The following is a 22,306-nucleotide window of genomic DNA, read 5'->3' as shown; positions in this document are numbered from 1 at the left end:
TATATATATATATATAAATAATTATCTTTTTTTTAAGACCTAATTGCTTGTCATTAATGTTAACTTAAAATCTCCTATATTTTACCTTACAATGAGGGTTTGCTATTTTAAATGAAAGATGTTAATTAGTTCATACTCTAACCTGATGACATTTCTGGGGTGGTAATCATTTATTCTTCCCTGGAAGCCAAAGCCACAGAATTCCAGGAGCCTCTGTCCTGATTTTAAAGCCCTTAATTTAGTAATAAGAGTTGTGGATTACATGATGGACAGTGGAGGCACTTCAGTTGCTACTTAACAATTGTTGGCTCAGCTATTTCTGATTTAGAACACAGAAGGGAAACGCAATCTCAGAGACCTTGGGGTAGGTCAGTAGATCATTGACAGGCTTTTATTGTGGATACTGCGGGCTGCTATTATAACGTTACTCTTCCTAGAGAACTGAGCACCTTTACAAAAAGATATAACAGAATGTTGCTGTGTATGAAGCTGTAGCTCCTAAACTTTGGGGTAACCACACCCATTTACTATTCATTCTTAGGTGAGATGATAAGGGTAGTGTTGAGCCAACAGGCCCTGGATCCTGGTTTCTGTAAGAAGTTATCTCTTGCCTCCTTCTCAGGTAACGCATCAGTGGATTTTGGGCTACAATGACCTATGACTCTAAAAGTGAATGAGGAAACAATCTGCACTCATGAACAGTACCTGCCAATGTTTGTTGTTAGGACTGAATGCGCTATAGGATTCAATGAATGTGACTCAGACCGGAGACTGGAATGCAGCAGATCTTGGCTTAGTCCTGGCAGCCAAGAGGACAAACTGCATCCTGGGGTGCATCAAACACAGCATAACCAATTGGTCAAAAGAGGTGATCATCCCACTGTATTCAGCGTTGATGCAGCCTCACCTTGAATACTGTGTGCAGTTCTGGGCCCCATAATTTAAGAAGGATGTGAAGGTCCTTGAATGCATCCAGAGAAGGGCATCAAAGCTGGTGAAAGGGCTGGAAGTAATGTCCTGTGTGGAGTGGCATTTGGAGAAAATGAGTTTGAGGGATGACCTCATTGCTCTCTACAGCTTTGTGAGGAGGGCAAGCAGAGAGGAAAGTGCTGAGCTCATCTTCTGGGTAACTAGTGACAAGACACGGGGGAATGGTTGACAGCTGTACCAGAGGTTTAGACTAGACAATAGGAAACATTTCTTTACCAAGAGGGTGGTCAAACTCTCTCTTTTTTTCTTTCTTAAAGAAAACAAAAAAAACCCACCCAGAACCCCAGAATTATTTAACAGAAGTGAAGTGTTCTTGTTTGCAATTTCTAACACGTTTGTCTAGATACTGATATGGGATTTTCCACTACACACAGCAATAGCTTAAGTTTAATTTTGAGGAGATAAGGGTTCTTCCAAAGACATTCCTCACCCATCTTCAGTCATTTTCTTCTAACAGAGGGACTGGGGGTTTTTTTAATGCTGATGAAACAAATGTGGTCATGGTCATCCTTACTTTTTAGTGAAAGGTTCTCTGATACTCTAGGACTTGGCAGTTAAGAGAGTGTTTTATCTCTTTGCCTCTTGCCCTCCCACATCTACATCTCAGAACAGTCTTGCAGCTCATTTTCAAGAGAAGCAGCCACTGTAACTTGACTATGGGAGACCATTTTAAGAAAAGGTTGAGCTGACTATGCTTATCCTATAACTTTACTGTAAACTTCAAAGATGTAGTATATTATGAAAGCCAGTGAAAGCCTTTTTTAGTTTTTCCTAATCCTCAGTGTAATCTTTGTAACCCAGACTTTGCATATATCTGGAGAGATTCTTCAGTGTTCTAAGCACAACTCTTGCTACCTGACACATCTAGCCAAAAGTAGTCAGAGGACCCTGCAACTGCTGAATTAGTAGAGAAGAAAAGCTGAGACTTAAGATTTGGTTCTTACTAAAGTTGTATTGGCTCTGTCCTGCTATAACTCCTACTATTTCAATAGAAAATTTTCAGTTTTATAACAGTGTCTCTAAAGTCAAAATCCAAATTACAATGAGATGCTTGAGTGATGTAAACACTTGCAATCCTAATTAATTTAACTAAATTCCACCAGCTCATACCAACTGAAGACCACCAATAATCCTTTGGAAAGGATGGCCTTGCTTTTTGATATATTAATTTTTTTAATTGAAGTTAATGGAAAATGTAGGTAGAAATTTCATTAATATGAAGGACTATTTCATTAACAAAATTTCATATTTTGCTCGAGTGGAAAATCAGATGTAAAATGTTGCTTCTTTCTAAATTTCCTGTATTTCATCTACTGACTGCAATTATCAATCTAATCCTAAACTTCAGAGAGGAGTAACTTTAAAGCTATAGGAGACTCTCCTGAATTTACTTTTCTTTGTTGAGACTTCTATCAAATGCCTTTTAGTACTACAATTTTACCCTATATCCCCCCTGTTCAGTGTGTTCGCAGGTCTGTTGGGATCATCTTTGTCTTGGCACTTGCAACAAGATTCTATACTTTTTGTCTGAAGTTATATCATGGCTATTCTTATTTTCTCACATTTGCTGCAACTTCTTACCTGAGCTGATCCCTTTGCCTGCTTTAATCTTTGTCCCTTCTTTCATGCTGCCCTTCTGCCTGGAATAACTCTCCCTTTGATGTCCAACAGGCAAGCTGCAGTTCCTTTTTTAAGATATTCCTTGAAAACTGTTCTCTTTGGAGCAATATTCCATCTTTACTCAAATACCACAATAATATAAAGGCATGCCTTCAATCTCCTTCCTGAGGCAATCTGGAAAAGCTCTCTTTTCTTCATCCAATTTTTGTCTGAAATATGCTTCATTGCCTACAAATTCTACTCTGCCCCTTAAACAAGAGACATGAAAGAAAACATTGGAAAGCAAGACAATAAACTCTCAAAGCAGAAATGTGGAATTAGGAAGATGAGCCCTTGATGTCCTTGCTGGGATTCTTTTCTATCTGATGTATCCAGAATCAGTGCTAGTGTAATTCTGTCACTGGCTCACTGTGTGGCTGTGAAAATGTTGATTTGTCTTGAATTTCTAAGGTGCTTTCCTTCTGAAGATGGAATCTCTCAACCTTCCCTAAACTGTTGTGTTTCTGATTATCGTTATGTTTGCTGCTTCCCCTCATTTCTCCTGTGGAATGAATGCATTGTGTTATAACATTGTAACATGTACTTTTTAATATGACACATTCTCCATCAAACTAATGTTGCAAAGTCATAATGTTGTATTGGCCCAGAAAAGTATTGTTTGGATGTTCCAGCACCCTTCCAGCCTAATTTGCTGTTTAAAACACCCACCCAGCTGGGGACCCCTGATGGAGAAGGAATTTTCCATTTAGTCTTGAAAGAACCTGGGTGCTAGGTACTGTCTGAATGGAGATGATTTTACTTGCTGGTGAAAATATTAACTGGGCAGCTTTGGGCAAAACACTATTGTTTTTTCTCCTTAATGCTGCTGGAAATTTTGAAGCTTGAGGGTGAAGGATATTGTCAGTTGAAAAGGTAGAGATTAGGAGCATTCCTTCCAGAGCCCCCTTGCCTGGTTTCTGTTAAACACTGTCCATAAGACCATAATCTGCAGGGAGAAATCTGATTAATTTGGAATGGTACTAGAGGAGCTAACAAGGAACAAATTAAAATCCTGTATTCCCGTTTGATTTCCTTCTTCCCCTCAAGGCTCATCCAAAGCCTTTTGAGGTTTGCTGTAGATTCAATGAAACCTACTGGATGTCAGCATTGAGGAATAATGGGATTAAGTGAAGAAAGTTTTCCTTAAATAGTAGGAAAAACCTTTACAACCATAAGATCAGTTGGGCCATAGAGCTGGCTGCCAAGAGGTGTGGTGAAATCTTTTTCACAGGAAATGTTGAAGTGAAGACCTGAACTGCAGCCATTTGCAAAGTGTTTGAGATATTGGAGTTTGGCCTCGGTGTCTGGGTGCAGACTCTGATCTAGGAATTGCATGAATTTCTAGCATTTCCTTCTAGAGCTGAACAATCACGTGAAGATGTGCTGCTCTTCAGTTAGCTTAGTGCAACCCAGAATTTTTGTTTCTCTTGCTTTGAATTTGCCTCAGCCTGCACTGCATTCTGCTCCTAATCCAGCCTTCTGAAATGGGGGATAGAAAACTTTTGTTAACATCCTTCAAAATGTCTGGATGCTGTGTCAGATATGTTGTTGCACAGAGTCTAGCATGTTCATAAAAGTCTGTGAGAATATGTGGTAGGAATGAGGCCTCTGAAGAAAAGCAACAAAATCACCCTTGGTTTTGATGCTTCTGTAGTAATGGCTACTTAAATTATTCCAAGAAGACACATATGCTTTGGATTTCGGTGTCAAATCTGACAGTAACAGAACTAAATTCTCTCATTTATTTCGCTTCTGCTTATTTGTCAAGTTAAAGAGTTGGGTTTGTTGCTGAATTTAAAGACCTCATAAGTAGTTTCCTATTGTCATTGTCAAGAGATAGGATGCTGGACTCAACTGACCATCAATTTGACTCAGTAGGACATCTCATGTATTTTTATGTAAGACTCATTCCCATTTCTAACAAATGGAAAGAGTTGGTATTTGGCCATAATATAACTACTGAGAAATCATGGATGTGATGGAAGTTCAAATGCCAGGAGTAGGGATATTTGCAAGTGCCAGCTGGGCAGTTTAGAAGATTCAAGAAAAAGGAGTTTATGAAATTTAAGCTGGCTTGATAGTGAACCTACTATGCTCAGATATAAGCTGTCAGTAGCAGTATATGATAGATCAAAACATTTTTACACAAAAACAAAGGGTTTGCATGAAACCAGGAAGATATTCTTTCTCTTAGGGAATGCACAGGAGGATATTCCCCGTGTTTTTTGAGGCATATCTCCATGGTGATGTGCTTTTTCTACAGGAAAGAAGACAGACCTAAGAAACCGATGACTAGCACAGAAAAAATTTTGCTATGAATGAACATTTTCACTAGCCAGGGACAGAAGACTGACTAAAGGAAAATGAACTTCCTTACTCAGCATCATAGCTTCAAAATATTGTTAAGATGGATATGCTGAGCTGAACACTAAAAAGTTATTTTTGTCTTCATTCTCCCTTTATGGCCAAAACTTCTTGGGAAAAGTAAAAAGAATTCTGTCTTTTCTAGTGCATCAGCAAAAACAAATAGATGAGTGTGGGGCATTTATTATTAACACTGGAGTGAGAAGTGTACTTATGAACTGGCAGATCTCAAGAGGAATTTGTTACTCTTCCAGTAAGGAAAATCATCCTTGGAATTATGAACTGATCAGAGAAGATCCTGAAGAGAAAATTCATGGTCATCAGCACAAAGCTAAAAGTAGAGTTGCTTTCATGGCTAATCAGTTTCTACATACAGCCTCTTTGGTAAATATTTAGGTGGAATTAATCCTAAATAGGCCATATAAGGTACAGGCAACCAACATTATTTGTCTAATCTTTTTTCTCCTTCATCTCCCGATGTTCACAAGATTATGGTGAAATATTTGTAAGTACGTAAAGATTAGATTAAAAGCATTTCTGTGCTAAATAACCCTGCTCTTTAGTTGATAGGGAGACATACAATTTCCAGGGAGACGTTATAGCAGCATTTCAATATATAAAGGGAGCTTTTAAGAAAGACAGAGAAAGACTTTTTACCACAGCCGGTAGCATCACAACCAGGGGTAATAGTTTTAAACTAAAGAGGCTAGATTTAGATTGGATAACAGAAAAATTTTTTTTTTTTTTTTTTTTTTTAATGAGGGGATTGGTGAGACACTGGAACAGGTTGCCCAGAGAAGTTGTAGGTGCCTCCTCCCTGGAAGTGTTCAAGGTCAGGCTGGAGGGGGCTTTAAGCAACCTGATCTAGTTGAAAGATGTCATTGCCCGTTGCAAGAGGGTTGGACTAGACAGTTTTTAAATGCCATTTCCAACCCAAACCATTCTATGATTCTGTAGCAAGGAAACTGGAGTTTAACGGCACTTCCAGCAGAGCTGTGTAATTCACCTTTGGGCTTTGGAGCTGTATGCACAGGGGATATTCCTGTTATTTGCAAATCCCTAATAGGAGCTTACAAAGAGGTAGGTAATTGTCTGCTTCATGTGAAATGGTTGTACGTGAAGGAACAAGAAGTCTTCCAAGGTCCATGTATAGATTTTATTCCTCAAAAGACAGCTTCTCTTTAGAATTCTCTCCCCCTGTAGACATAAGTGCAATCTGTCCCACTGAGATCCAAGAAAACAGTGAAAATTACTTGTGATGTGAGTAGAAAGGATGTATGACTCTGATGCTATTTTTCTGCATGTATAAACTCCCTGTCATATTCACCATATACAGTTAACTGATGAAGAAGGATATAATTTGGCTGCTTTCTTAGATAATGTTGACAGGAACTATAAAGGGCATCTGCCTTTTCTCAAATAATAGCTTGTTTAAAAAAAACAACAACTTTTTTTTTTCATTTAATTAGGATTAGGTGGGCATTTTAGTCCTACCACTATTCTTCATTTGTTTATTGAGGCATACACAAAATTGCTAACAACCTTGTCTGAAAAAAATATTTCTTTAAGCAGATATATAACAAATCAAAAGAAGACTGTGGGCATGTCCCTTAAACAGTATGCAAAATGGTGCAAGAAATTAGATTATATCCCCTAACCCAGCCTGATCTTCTGTTTCAGACATTGTTGAATGAACTAGACCGAAGCATGGGGCGATACCGAGATGAAGTAAATCTCAAAACTGCCATCATGTCCTTTATCAATGCTGTTCTGAATGCTGGTGCTGGTGAGGTGAGTCACTGCCCTGGAAATTCCTTCTAAAATGTTATGTTTGAATTAATTAACCTTGGAAATGTCTAGTAGATTAAGTCACAAATCTTCTCTTACTGAGTGGATATGGTTTGTGGAAAATAATGCTTAATTGTTAATATCAGTCTTATAATATTTTCTACATCATTTCATTCCCAGCCTCTCCTAATGTAACATAGACTACTTACACTGAAATGATTGCTTTGGGGTTGGTTTTTTTAAAAAAAGATCTGCAAGGCATTTACATTTTGGTTTCAGCCTTTTAGAAAACATTTTGGTTTACCTTCAGAAATATTTTTAAATGTTAAGTTGTTTTGTCTCAAAGCCAAACTCAAAACATCAAAGGGAGACATTTCAGAAAAGACTGTTTGTTGTTTTTCTTTCATTAACAAGACTTTATTTTGAGTCTGGAGAATACTTCAAACTACTTTTGTTTCATTAAAAGTGTTACTTTTGTTACATTGGCTTTTTTGTTTGTTTGGTTTTGGTTTTTTGTTAAACCACAATAGACAAGATTGCCAGAGTATATGGTGATTTTATGGCAAATAAACATAAAAACTAGGAGGAAGACTGCAGTACTGTTCATCTGTAAGCAGGAGGCAGATGTCTAATGGGCAGCCAGACAAACACTGATACTTTTTGTTCTTTGTGGAACAACATGGAGTGTGTTGTCTTTCTGACTGGGTTTGCAGAATTCATTGTTGGTAAATGAGTGTATTTTTAAGTGAAACATGCAAAGGCTTTTTTTTTTTTTTTTCTTTTACTTACTTTACTGTAATTAATCATCCTGTGAATTTTGTGTCAGGATAAAGGATATTAAAAAAGGAAGCAATGAGGTTTTAAGCAATTTATTTATTTTTTTAAAATGTGATTAAAAGCTTTTGGAACCTAATAACTTGGTTTTCCCTCACTTTTTAAAGGACAATTTGGAGTTCCGATTACACCTACGATATGAGTTTCTAATGCTGGGGATTCAACCCGTCATTGACAAGCTAAGAGGACATGAGAATGCCACACTGGACAGGTAAGACATTTTCTGAGAAAAGTTATTGATCATCAGGAAGAGTTCTTAGAAACTCTTCTCCATTTGAGTTTCAGATTTAAGCACAATGCTGTCTATGTCTCTTCCTAAAACTGACTCCCTTTAAAGATAAAAAGAAGATTTGCCCTTAAAATTAAAATCAGCAGATAAAGTAGGAAACATACATACTAAATCGGCAGTGGCTGTGGCAAGGACTTCATGAATTGCTTTTCTTCTAAGCTGGAGATGGCAAGCGAAATAAATAAAAAAAGATACTCTTCTAATTCTTTTTATCTTGTAGCCAAACTGATAACAGGAACAAAAGCCTGTCCTGGTAGGAGAAAGGGAAGCCAGTAGTTCACTGACTTCGTTGAGACTGAGTATGTGTGTTCAAAGTGCAGGTTCTAAGTTTCCGAAGTTTTTCAAGTTCAGCCTTTTTTGTGATCTAGATTGTACCACAACCTCACAAACAGTGGCTCTGGCACAACTATGACAGAAGGGGACCTGTGGTGGGCGAAGGGGTAGAGATGCAAGGGGGCAAGAGAGAATAATAGGGAGCATCTTCAAACAGCTCTGCTACTGCACAAAATGTAACACTGAATGGCACCTTCAAATTACTGTGTTAAGAGTTATATGGGTAATAAATGTTTTCTCCACTAGCAATTCCATGTTTTGCCGCAATAATTGAAGCTGCTAATGACCTTAAATTAAACGCCTCACAAATGCTGAAATAAACTTGGAGTAAACAATCTGAACAATTTGACTGAGATGCTTCAAGAAGCTAAAAGACTGATGAACCAGTGAGGAGCCTGGTAAAATCCATTTGATTAAAAAAAATGAACCATTTTAAGGTGTCAGAACAGGCAGCCATGGCAGTCTACCTTCTCCTGTGACCACATTAAGCTTTGTGGAGAGGCACTGACCTGCTGACATGCTGCTATCCCTTATTTTCTGCTACTCCAAGCCCCTTCCTACAGAGCAGGCCTGATTTACACGTATCTGATATCTGGTATTTCCTGTATAGAAGTGTCAAGTTTGCCAAAGCACGTGGTGAAAAACCTATGGATCAGTTCTGTGCCTGCAGTTTTCAAGGCACCATTTTCTCAAACATCCAGTGCCAGGAGCTGCTATAGGGTGATAGAGCTATCCCTGGGGGCAAATGTAATGTGCCTGAGATTCTGCATAAGCATTAGGTTAGCGCCAGCTGCCTGTCATAAAGAGTGGCCTCACATCTTTGAGCAGGTGGAGGCATATACCTGTGTATTAATGTCACAGGGAGAGATTGCATTCAGTTGTATGTGTCTACAGTTTGCTGCAGAGCTGGAACCAGTAATGTTATCTTTGATCTACAACATCATAACCAAGAAGAGAATCTGTCCTATAGGCAATAGGACTGCCCTATTCCTTTGGTCAGGAGTGTTTAGGAGGGGCTTAGAGGCACTTTTGGATCGTACAAATTGCAGTGGTGAGAATGATCACAGAGGTTTGAAAGGATTACATACTTCTGGACTACAGAGATAATATGCCAGGTCTATACAGGGGGATGTGCTACTGCCTTTCTTCACATTGTCTGCTGTGCTTTGGTTTCCATGCAAGAGAAATCCAGATGCCATGGTCCAATGTGTCTCTCACTAGGTCCCCCAAATCCCAACAGAGACATATTGCTGTGCTCATCAATAGGCAAATGTGAAGACAGCTGTGAGCTGTGCTGTTTAACTAATCCACTGAATGCATCTCTGCTCCACCATGTAAAAATACCTACTTGTTAATGGTGTAATATCTGGTTAACAAGAATGGCATGGACTTTTTAGAAATGTATTATCACTGCAGGCATTGCATTCACCACAAATAGAATATCCCTTTCCTATTTTATATTTACTTTTAGCAGCCTTACCTCAACACAATGATTTAGCACAAGAATTAAAGAGCATGTATACCTCAGTCAGACATTCCTTTTGGCCTGTGACCGACTCCTAAGCGTTGCCTTGCAAACCTTTCCCAGCACTTCATGTAAGAAAGGTTTGCCAATTTCCAAGCATTCTAGCTGGAAATGAGGTGTTCCTGTTTCTGTAGTGACGCACTTAGTTTAAGTCTGAATGATACCATGAACATTGGCAGGTTTTGTTTGTTTTGGTTTTCTGTTTTCTCTTAGGCACTTAGATTTCTTTGAGATGGTCAGAAATGAAGATGACCTGGAACTTGCCAAACGGTTTGACCTGGTAAGTTTTTCTCTGGAGTACCTGAACTTGTCAAAGCTGAACATCCATTTTGGATGCTTGGTGCAACTTCCCTTTGTGTTCCCTGAAAACAATGATTGACTTGGGTGCTGAGAGTGGCTGGTGCTCTTGTTTTCACTGTTTCTTATTTAGCAAGTAGGGGGTCTGTGATGTGTGAACAATGAAAACAATGATCACAGACAGGGCGTCTGCCAAGTGTCTTTGACAAAGACTTCTTTCTTTTGTTTGGCCGAAGGTTCAGGAGTGGAGGAGGTTCTCAACCCTGCTCTCTGTTCTCAGTCCTGATGATCCAGATGCATTCCAGTTTCAGACATTCCCTTTACAGGACTATGGGTGAAGCCTCAGCTCTTCTCTGATGCTTTTCCCAAGATTACAGGAAATGCTCTTGAAGACTGTCACTTCAAAGCCTGTGGAGGGGATCAGTGTTTTATATTGGGTGGATTTTAGATGAGCATAGAACAAGGACAGTTTCCACAACCTCTAGCCTCAACAGTAAGAGGCTGTAGGGTCCAAAATAGTTATAGTGTCCTCTTTCTCCATGACCAGCTCTTGACACACACAAATACAGAACAACTAGCCCTTTTCTGCTTAGTTTCTACTATTTGTGGCGCCACTTTCTAGGACTCAAATGTTTTGCTTGCTCTGGAACAGCTCATGTTGGCTTTGCATGCCTCCCACCTTTCTAGCCCTTTACTTTGGGGATCTTTTCGATAGTGGATTGGGGATGGCAATGCTGGTCTCAAAGACCCATTTTCCTGCTCCTCACTGGAACTTGTAGCTGGACATTGCAGGAGACTCTACAGAGGTCCAGTTGCTGGAAATTTGCCAGTATCTGTGTTGATTAGATCTTTCACAGTTAGTCAGGCTTTCACTGTGCATGGTTTTTCTCTCACTTGTTCTTTCACTACTTTCTTTCACTTCAGATCCACATTGATACAAAAAGTGCCTCTCAGATGTTTGAGTTGATCAAGAAGAGATTGAAGCACACAGATGCCTATCCCTATTTGTTATCCATCCTCCAGCACTGCTTGCAGATGCCATGTGAGTACATCACAGTTTTCCAGAGCAAGGGGTATTCAAGAACTGGGTGAAGCTTTGGTCTAGGTACAGGGTCAGTGATACCAGGCCACACACTGCCCTTGCCTTCCATTCAGAACTTGGCAGTGGCTAAGGGACTTGGTATCTTACACTGGCTCCATCCAGCAGATTTTGTCACAGTACTTAAAGCAGCAGCTTGACCTCTCTGCACTTGCAAATAAAATTAACTAGCTGAGACATTCCAGTTAGTCACTGACAGAGCTTTTAATGATTTGAAATTAGAAGATTTAAAAAAGAAAGAGCCCTTGTGCTCTAGATCAGGGAATTCCCAGAAATAGATACCATTTTGAATATTAACAAAATGCAGTGAGGAATTTTTCTGGTGAAACAATACAGTACTGAAAGCTGTTCTGTCACTGGGAAATTCCACAGTAAGTCTTCAGGCTGCTATCTCATGGCAACACATCAGTGGATAGCTCCTGAACTCAAACTGAAAAATAAAATTGGCATTTGTCTTCAAGAGAAATGATAGGAATCTTCTTGTTAACTGTAATATAATAGTTCAGTTGCATTTCCAGAGGGTAGCAGCTGAGCAAAGGCATAGCAAGATCACTAAAGAACTGCCTGCCTTGATCATTTTAGTTATCAGGTGCTGGTCTTCATTACTTTCAGCTGTATTTGAACAGTGAAACTGAGAAGGGAACATGAGGGAGATGTACTGTGTTGTGCTTTTTCAGAAAGTCATGTGGTATGTTTTCAGGCACTCATTAGATTCAAGTACTGCCAAGCACAAATTAAAGCAGTTTTTTGTCCCGGTGGTCTCCTTGATGTTACTCTTTAATTCAGTCCTTGAGCTTTAGGTATTGACCTGGATTTTTGGTGGCAGAAGAGATAAATCCCACTAGGCCAGGACAGGATTGTAGTGGAACAGTTTTAAAGAATCTAAAAGTCTAGGTTATGTAACTCAAGGAGCTGAGGTGAATTTTACGTTGCTCTGGATCTTCTGTTTGATGTCCATGGGATCAGTCTTTTTGGTTCAATTTCTGTTCTTTCTCTCCACACTTTTTGTCATGTTTGTATGAATTTTTCATGCCGGTTGAATTTCATTGACCCACAGATAACTGAACATGCAGATAGAAAGTCTGATTGTTTCTATAGTGCCTGGTCAGGATGTTACCTAGATACCAAAAAGAACCCCAACATCAAGCCCCAGAAAATACTGAGTAACAGCTATCACAAAGGAATCACTTCTGTAGGCATTTGAAGTGCAAGTTAGAGTTAATCTGCCAAAAGGGTTACACAGCCTGAATGTGCAGATCAGGCGCAGAGTTGCCCGTGCCTGTTATGTGCTGTTCCAATATGGCAGGTGTTTCTAAATAATCTGCTAGCAACAGTTTGATGTTAGGCTTTGTGTTCTATGATTTTCTACATACAGGATTGAGATGGAAGGTGGAAAGGAAAGAATGCCAGTCTGTTAGCAGATCTATGCACTTTAACATGGAAACTGAAATTCTCATGGGTTGATCTTTTTCCATGCAGATAAGAGAAATGGAGGAAACTTCCAGCAGTGGCAGCTGTTGGACAGAATACTCCAACAAATTGTTCTTCAGGATGAACGAGGAGATGATCCAGATATAGCTCCATTGGAAAACTTCAATGTAAAAAATATAATTAAAATGTAAGCTGCACTATTGTCGTTTGTTTCAGTTATGCAGGTATAAGTATATGATAAGTATGCATGTGCTTAGGAAATAAAATATCATATCTGAGGAGTTTCTTATTTTAACTCACAGCTTCTCATTGCCTCCTTAGTCTTCTAAATAGTTTCCTTCTAATGACATCTTAACCAGACAGTATTTTCTAGCAAAGTCCTTGCTTCTGGCTTCTAATTTCTGTTAAATATTAAGCTGGTTAGAAGAGAAGGAAAAATACCCATGATATTATAACAAGGTTTCCTCATGTGCCTTTTTTCATTCAGAATGTTGATGAAAGCTTTCACTGATTCTAAAAAAAAAATAAAATGTGGTCATCTCAACTTAGATCTCATTCCTCACTAATGAGCACATAGTTTAGAAAGATTTCAAATAGTGAAAAGCAACCCCCAACCAGCACACAAAACCCTTTACCTCTTCATAAAATGTCTGCATGCTCTCACCTACAGACTTGGCTGAGGGCACGACCATTATTTTTTCCCATAGGATGCATCATTTGAGAAGTCTAGCTACATGAGCTGGCTCTCATCTCAACTTCCCTGTTCTCAGTCCTTTTTTAGCCAAACTTTTGGACTCTTCATCCCATCCATCTGCCTCTGCAGGTAATTCATGGCCCATTACCCTTCTGAATTATCCACTGAAAAGAGCATTTTATAGAACATAAGCCTCATATGAAACCAAATTCTCCTGTACTAAAAAATCTTACAGTTCCTCCTGTTACAGGCATGAGCCAAAATCAAAACTGATTTCTCATCATGGAAAAATATACTGGTGTTGACCTCTTTCTGTCTGTCTGGGTACCAGACTTCATAGTAGACCTCATGCCTGATCTTCCCTTTCTACTTTCATAGCTACTTCTCATTCTGCATATCTAATCAGTCTCCAGCATGCCCTGCATATTTTCTTTCAGTAATAGGAAATAGCTGTGCCAGGATGAGATATGAGCATTGCGTTGTTACTGATATATTACCCAATAGATATGCATCCTCCCTCCTTGGAAGAAAGAAAAAATAGAACCACAGAAAGTAGAAAAAAAATATGGCAATCTGGTCTCATATTCAGAGTGGGGTAATTTGTAACCCACAGTAGCTATGATTATTTTAGTGATGCTTCTCTCTTTCAAAATAAGTAGACATGATGATTTTGAGAGCATTACCTGAAGACGGGAACATGTCAGGATTTTTTTCCCCAGGCAGTCCTTTATCCATTTTCAGGACTTTGAGCAACAAACAATCACATTTATGTTAGCTGTTGCCTACAGTAAAGGATCAGGATCTGGAACCAGACTGACCACTGGTGTGATCCTGTACAAACATGTAAATTCACCAGGTTGCCTTTTGCTGATCATTACACATAATGGCCACTTGCCTTTCAGCGTGGGTAGCTCAGAACAAGTCTAAATGGTCTGATTTCATCTTTCAGGCTGGTGAACGAAAATGAAGTCAAGCAGTGGAGGGACCAGGCAGAGAAGTTTCGGAAAGGTGAGCACATCCTCTGTGCTTGGCAAAGCAAAAGAGGAGGCAAGACTGATCCTGATTCAGCCACAGGGCAGCAGAAAGCAGAACTGTGCACAACTTTTCCTTTCATGGACAAACCCTGCTTTGTTCCCTCCAGTACATTTTGTCTCATAGCAATCAGTTTACGTGTTCATAGGATGCGGCTTCCCTCAGTCCTCACATGAAGTGATTTTACAGTGTAAGTGAAACTCGGGCATTGCTGTCTTGATCACTGAAGACCACTGTCAAGACAGTCAGACTCTTGTTTTCTTTTTCCTGCTCTCGTCATACATACCCAGTTGAACTGACAAATTTGTCAGCTTTATTTCAGCATAACCTGCATCCCTTCAGGAACTCTTCATAAGCTTTATGTCATCAACCCTACTTGCCTGTTCCCTCTAGATCATGCCGAGCTGATGAGCAGGCTAGAGAAGAAGGAGCGGGAATGTGAGACAAAGACCCAGGAGAAAGATGAAATGATGAAGACACTGAACAAAATGAAGGACAAGCTGCAGAAGGAATCCTTGGAGCTGCGCCAGACCCGGGACCAGATGAATGAACTGGTGGCTCAGCTTAATGAGTTCTCGGTATGAGACTGGGACTCTTCCCATCCTTGTTTGAAGTCTGCTAACTAGTGACTGATGAACAAAAGCACATTATGAGTGAAACACTTCCTATGGTCGGTACAGAAAGAGTCTGTCTAGTCAGCTAGAAAGATGAATACTTAGAAGCTTCTCAGTTTTTAGCTGAGACCCAAATCCCTGAGCTGGTGGTATAGAATGGATAATACATGGGCTGTGCCATTCGTTCTCCTCAGCCACTTTCCTTGCAGGAGCTGCTGAGTCACACGTGTCCTTCTCAAAGCCGTAATTTTTACTGCTGAGTGGGATGGTTGTGGTTGTTAATTCAGTGGAATAGGAGAAAACTCCCAGATCTGAAAGTAAATTTAGTGAAGAAATAGGATTCCTGTCATGCTTCAAGAGCATCTGTACTGCCTTGGAGCTCTGCAGAAGTGACATTTGCAGCTACTCCTTCCTGCTTGGTGCTCCTTCTGTCCTAGCAGTGTGCCTGAGCCTCAACTCACCAGGACACGGCACTGAGAAGTTAGACACCACAGAAAGCAGATTCATTCCTTCCTCCCCTCTCCCACTTTGCATTAGTGGGGCCTAATGACAGGTATTCAGTATTTCAAACCCTAAGGTTTAAAACCCAGGAGTTCAAAAGTTCATAAGATTGAACTTTTCTCTTTTTTCATACATAAGGAGAAAATAATACATTTTGGCTTCTTTTACTAGCTTTCTGTTTTTCTGAGCCATTTATGATTCCTTTTTTCAAGCTCTTCTCCACAACTTCAAGGGCTTGAAACTTTCTCTTAAATGAAAGCTGAGATTCCTCCCTTTATTGCATGGCTTTGAGTGCAGGAGGTTTTAAAGAAAACATCAAATATTTTGAGACTCGTAATAAAATCACATCAGCTGGCAATATGGAGTTATTGTGCCTTTAAACTGTTTGCTTTCTTTTTCTGTGTGTTTTTTTTATTTTCCAGCAAGGGGGCAGCATTTCATTCCCACCCCCCCCACCTCCCCCTCCAGGTGGCCCATTAGCTTTGTCCTCTTCTCACATGTCTGAGAATTTGCCCCCACTGCCACCTCCTCTGCCTTTCTCCAGCTGTCCCCCTCCTCCTGCTCCACCGCCTCCACCAGGAGGACCTCCTCCCCCACCAGGAGCACCACCTTTCTTCAGCATGGGTATGCCACCAACTTCAACAACCACCTTCAGCAGCAGTGGCACCAGCCTGAAGAAGAAGTCTATCCCACAGCCTTCACACCCACTGAAATCCTTCAACTGGGCTAAGCTGAGTGAGGTAAGAAATTGCAGTACTCTCAGCAATTAATTTACTTTCTAAGTATAACTTGGTGTTGATTAATGCAATGAAGTACAAGGTGACAGAAGCCAGTGATATTGCAGCTTTCCTTGGGCTAAGATCAGTAGGAGTCACTAACTATCTTGAGGGAGTCTCCCTAGTTCCTCAGCAGTGCAGCATATCTCCTGTGATGACCCAGGTGCTGGTTAGATTGAGCTGCAGTAGAACTGGGCGTGCCATCAGGTAGGCAAAGCTGTAGTGGGACTGAATACGTAAGCCAGAACTGGACATCTCCAGGACTGGCGTGCCCTCACTTGCACATCAGGGAAAAGGATGGCCAGAGACAGTGTGGGCAAAACATGGTGAGAATCATCTCCAAAACTAGCCTTCTCTACCCTGGCAGGAGCTGTCACCAAGGAGAGAAAAGTGGTCTGATTCTCATGGCCATGAGGGAAGCTGCCCTTCCCTTTGCGTGGTTACAACTTCATCTTTTGATGATGAAACTCCAAATTGGCAATAAAACCAAAGGACTTAGATTATTCCTGTTGCACTCATTTTCTGCTATCTTTGTTGCTTCTCCTTCCCCTCCTTCTTTCTCTTCCTTCTCTCCTTTTTTTTTTTTTTTTTTTTCCTCCCTTCTCTTCTCTTTAGGTCTTAATTTTTTTTACTGATTTAGAAATTTAAAAAAATGTCTGTGTTGAGTTTGGATGGCTGCCTAGAAACCCAGGTTCTCTTTTAGACTGAAACTCACCCAGGGCCCAACTCTGGCATTTGGAATGAGTGTCCAGGGACCTCTGGAATGCCACAAGAATTCTCTCTCCCCCTCTCTCCTTTTCTTTAAAATAAAGTGAAGTGAAATATTTGCTGCACCGTCTGTGCTGGTCTGTCAAGGCCACGTGGGGGGTGTGGGAGAGAATATAAGGCTGGGTATTTATTTTCCTTTGCAGAACATGGGACTTAGTGCTCTGAAGAAAAGAAATAATAACTAATATATGTATATATATGAATGTATATTGAAAAGAGAGAGTCACAGGTGTTTCTGTTTAGTGTACAGTAACTGTAGGCTTATCGTGCCCTCTGGTTAGGAGTGAAGGCAGCTGTGCTAATAAAATTGAAGACCTGGGTGGTGAGGTGGGTAAAAGGTGCTGTTTTGAGGAAGGCAGAAAAGTTGGGGAAAGGGGCATAAGAAGGTAGGCTTCATTTTTTGGTGTTTGCCAGTGTTAGTGTTTTGACCTAGTAAAGTCTCTGCAAAACTACAGAGGCTGTGGTACAGACGCAGGTGTCTTGCTTTCTTATTTGGGGTACACTTTGTTACGGAATAATTTGAGTCCACTGACTGCTGGAGGAGGCAATATATTTTAGCCATCTTCATCAGTTATCCTAGATTGCCTGCTTCAGTACCAGGCACTTTTTCTCTCTTCACATGGATATGAATCCTCTGAATGCAGTGTCACGGGTAGGTCGGATGGCCTCATCTTGCTTTTTGTTACCATTGCAGCACTTCTGTAGTGTTGTACTGAGCTGTCAAAGTAGCCATATATGAACTAATGAAGACTAACACCAAGCACACTGGCTGGCAGCAGCGTATCTCAAGATTTTGAGGATGAGAAACTGAGGCCTGGAAGTGTGCATAGTATTATTCTGGTTTGTGTTAGTGTTTAACTTCTAGTTCACATGAATACAAGTTTTCCCCACAAAAAACATTTTGAGGAAAAATACATCTGACACCATGTGTATGTTTTTCTGTTTTAAAAGAGCGGTCTAGTTAGCAAAGAGCACAGTCATGGCTGCACCGTGCAGCACAGTAAGGTGTGGTGACACAGTGTTGGGAACAGAGCTGTACACAAACTCAGGGCTGCAGCCAGGTCAAATATGTTATCCAGCTCTCTAGTATCTCTGCATACTATTTAGACTTTCCTTCTCAAAGCATTTAGTACAGAGTCTCTCTCTTAATCTTTCTTAAGTGTGAAGATGATGCCAGGACTGATGCAGCCCACATAAGAGTCAACATCTTTCTGTCCATGCAGCCTGCCTCAAGGGAGTGAGAGAAACCCAACAGAGCCCAAGAGGAGAATTGACGGGGCTGGCCAAGAGGGATTGTTTGTGATAGACTTTCTCAGTAGTGGAATCAAGGCTGTTCTCCCAGGCAATAATACCACACCTTTTTTTCCTAATGCTGATATTATCTTTGGAAGGAAAGGACTGAGCTGTTGGGTGTTAGGAGAATGATCAAATATATTCAAACTCTTAGCAGTTGACGATAACAGATTGTCCACAGTTCCCATGGGCACCATGAAAAAAGGTTTGACTGGAAAGTATTCGTGCTTCTAACAAGGAAACTCCAGCAATCTGCTAATTTCCTTTGAGAATTAAAGATCTTGTACTGGCTTTGATGTGAGCTGATGATCAGTGGCAAAGTCATTTAGATGCATGGATGGGCTGAGTTCTGGTTAAGCCCTTCCACACCACAGCTCCATTCATACGGCACCATAGCATTGTCTGGGAATTCCATTCATACAGCACTACAGTAGTGCTGGTGCCAAGGATCTCTGTTTTTTAAGAAAAAGATATTGCAATGTAACCACTGTAATGTCCTGGAAAGATTCCTTTCTTTGTTTCTGGACAGTAAGTGGAGTTTGCTCTCCCACTCTGAATTTTAGACAACACCCAAGGTCAAACAGGAACCAGACATTTATGGTTAATCCAAATGATGGACTGGTTTCAAGCACACTGGAGGTATAGATTAATATAATTACTAAATTTGTTACAATTCATAAATATAAACCTATTGATTTGAAGTTATCAGAGTAAATCAAGTCAACTTTAAACTGTGCTGCTTGCTATGTCATGGCTGGAGAAGCAGCTTCCCATTTAGAGTCAGGCCGGTAATGACTCTAGTCAGTGATTTGAAAGGGGTTTTCTTTAGGCAGCCCTAAACAGACCTGGGTGAAATTGTCTCAGAAGAAAAGTATTTCTTCTACATACCACATAGGATTAAAAAAAACCAAAACCCACCACCAAAACAAACAAACAAACAAAAAACCCCACATAAACAGAACACGTTTATTTTGACATTATTAAAAAAAAAAAAAAAATTTCTGTAATGTTATTGATGATTTTGATTTCTGGAACTTTCTTCCTAAAAACAGGCTGAGGATCATGGCAAACAGTAATTCAGGACTGCTGCCAGAGATTCAAAATTAATGGAAAGATCTCTACAAAATCTCAGTGTGAAGCTACTCATAATAGCCTTGGTGGTGCCTAAGTCCTACAGTGAGATAAAACATCTGTCTCAATTAACAAACATGCCAGAAATACAATTTTTACTCAAAGGGGATTTTTCTTAAAATGAGGAAAGGATCCGATATCAAGAGAGAAATTTGAGAAATGCACTCTGTTCATATCCCTTTTTCAGATTGATAATGGAATGATGAATTAAAATTTTAAGTTGCTTCACTTATTGATGGTTAATATTTTACAAATATTAACCTACTAGTAAGCAGTATTGCCTGCTCCAGTATTCACAGGACACTCTTAGTTTCTATGATTTCTCTGGACCTGCAGGACAAATGAAAGGCTTTCCCAAAATACTGTAAGTTTTCCCTCATGCTGTGAGGTTATTGAGGCATAGTGGACTTTGCTGGCTTGTGTAGTATCACTATTTATCTTTCAGGGTAAATAAAATCATCTGTTAGATGTAGCAGAGGACAGCTTGATATGATTTGTAGCTCCATAAACACTTTTGGTAGGTATCTCAGCGAATTTGGCTTCATCGCAAAGGTGTAATGACAACTGCAGCAGCTACAGCAAGCAAATTGTTAAATGCAACATACCAAAAACTCAGCTTCTTGAAGCCAATGCCTCATCAATATTTCTTCTGATAATAAGATGTTTCCTTACCTAATATGTACTAGCATTTTGCTAGATGATGCTGGGAAATGTAGTTCATAGGATTTTCTTCTTGAAGGGGGCCAAGACTTTGCAAAGCAGAGGAACAACAGATCTTGGAAGACTTGTAGAATGAATAAATTAATAAGTACATAAATTAATATGGGGAGAAAAGCATGTTACAGGTGAAATAACCTCTCCCTCTCTTTTCTTTTTTTCTTTTCTTTTTTTTTAAGAGACAAAAAAGTAAAGAAGAAATAAAGAATTTACTTTATTTTAAAATTGTTATTTAGGGACCATAAATATTTTTTATGGTGCTGAGGGAACCATTTATCATAGCAACCATATTATGCAAGTCTGTTTCTCTTAAAACACTCAGTCCCTCTGGCTGATGACAGGGAACTATCAGCCAGTTAATCCATAACTGAGTAGCAAGAGCTCAGTGTAGGAAATTATCTGGCAGCAACATGAAATTTTTCAAGGGCAGAGCTTAGGGCAGAAATAGAAGGGACGTCCTATTGCAAGTGTTTAGTGTAACAAAGGTTGTTTATACCTCGCCTGCTTTGGTTTTTATTTGACTGGATTAGCCTATTTGGTTTTTAAACACTAAAATTGGGTTGCTTGGGTCGAAGTTCTATCTGTGCACACAATTGCAATTGGTGCTGCTTTGGAATTGTATGCTCCAAGTAGAATACAAACATCCTGGACAGGACCAGATTCAACCTGGGTCTTAAAATGAATCTGAATTGAAATGAGAATAATTTTCACTTCCTCGGGTTGTTTTTCTGGGAAAGTATGGATGAGAACTACTCTCTGCAATTCCTTTGTGAGTCTCAGAACTGCCTGTTCTGGCACCTCTGCAATTAATTTGGACTAGCCCATTCTGTAGCACCTTTCCACTGTTCTTGCCATTTGTGGGGAAACTTCGCTCCCGTGAGAGTTTTGCAGCTGGACAGGTAGGTGGGCAAGACTTTAATGAGCAGTTGTCTCTTCAGTCACATCCAGCCTTCTGCCAAACACAGTGTATAGCTTTTTGGCATCCTCAGGGCTCTATCCCAATGATGACTCTGAGGACCGCTCCTGAATTCATGCCCACTGGCTCCTGTCAAGGAATATTCTTCCATTTTGGTGTTTGATGGGGCAATCTGAAACAGTGAGGAACTCTGAGAACTGCTCTGATATGCAAGTACATCCCTCCGGATTTATAATTCAAGGTTTATAAAGCCAGCCTGGAAAATGAATGAGAACGAACACTCTGCCTGGATGCTCCTGGCTAACATTGGCAGTAGAGTCCAGGGTTAGGATAAAATGAATGTTAACTTTGTCTCCTATTTCTTTGGCTGAGATGAGCCTCCCAAACTCATTTGTCATGTTACAGTCACAGAGTCACAATGTTTTTCTGACTATGGAAAGAAGAGCTACACTGATTGCATGGAATGATAAAATGATATCGGTGAGCCTGTTCAGGGATGAGTGCTGCTCATCTAGTATATACTTTCACTGTAAATAGCACTGCAGCACTGCAGACACCCCTCCTTGCCCTCAGGCATTCTCAGGCTGCCTGTGGAGGGAGAGTGTTGGTTTTCCTCCACAGTGTCTACCCTGCCAGAAATTTCCTCCAGAACACTTCACACTTTTATTTCCCCCTCATTTCGTCCTCCCATCAGGTGTTTTTCCTTGCTCCTTGAGCTTTGTGGCTTAGCACATTTCCCTCATTCCTTTGATGACTGTGAATGGGAAGTAGAGCCTGTTCCTAATTAGTTCTGATAATTAAGTGTTAACACACTTTGCTGTGTAGGTACAAGTCAGGTACTTCAGAGCTGGAGCCTGTGTGAGGGTTTCATTGCTATTGCTTGCTGTTCCTGGCTTTCTCTGCATCAGTGTTCTGCTGGCTCTTTGTCTCCTGGGGTTTGCTTAGGTCTCTTTACAATCCCTTCTGTTAATTTCCTTTTTCTTTTAATCAACACCTTCCTTATTTTTCCAGTTAATAAAGTACAATAAATGTGCACTTCATTTACTAAATTAAGTGAAAGACAGTGTTGTCAGGTGTGAAGAGCAGGTTTTCCTTCTGTAAACAGGTAATTGCCCAAAGTTTGTCCCACACAACATGCACCCTAACAGTCAGTAGGAAGGAGAATGTAGTGCAATCTTTGTGTCCTTTTTACCAGCAAGGACATCTGTCCTGAGAAAGTCCACAGGAGACCTCAAGATCTTCTCCTAGTTTAGGA

At 40.1% G+C, this 22,306-nt stretch overlaps 1 protein-coding gene across 1 annotated transcript in view; it reads left to right on the top strand.

Moving 5' to 3' along the window:
* Nucleotides 1-6,693: 6,693 nt before the first annotated feature.
* The window catches only part of DAAM2 (dishevelled associated activator of morphogenesis 2), a gene marked incomplete at its 5' end in the record, with an annotated part of 54,240 nt that continues 38,627 nt past the window's right edge, over nt 6,694-22,306 (top strand). The window contains 8 exons of the mRNA XM_010171634.1: nt 6,694-6,804; nt 7,743-7,846; nt 9,996-10,062; nt 11,004-11,121; nt 12,658-12,796; nt 14,253-14,311; nt 14,729-14,913; nt 15,873-16,190. Of these exons, the coding sequence (XP_010169936.1) occupies nt 6,694-6,804; nt 7,743-7,846; nt 9,996-10,062; nt 11,004-11,121; nt 12,658-12,796; nt 14,253-14,311; nt 14,729-14,913; nt 15,873-16,190 (1,101 nt within the window). The remainder of the gene's footprint in view (nt 6,805-7,742; nt 7,847-9,995; nt 10,063-11,003; nt 11,122-12,657; nt 12,797-14,252; nt 14,312-14,728; nt 14,914-15,872; nt 16,191-22,306) is intronic.

This window comes from Antrostomus carolinensis, unplaced genomic scaffold, assembly GCF_000700745.2.
Source record: "Antrostomus carolinensis isolate BGI_N321 unplaced genomic scaffold, ASM70074v2 scaffold9557, whole genome shotgun sequence".
Lineage (NCBI taxonomy): Eukaryota > Metazoa > Chordata > Aves > Caprimulgiformes > Caprimulgidae > Antrostomus > Antrostomus carolinensis.
This window is presented reverse-complemented; position numbering and strand designations above follow the sequence as displayed.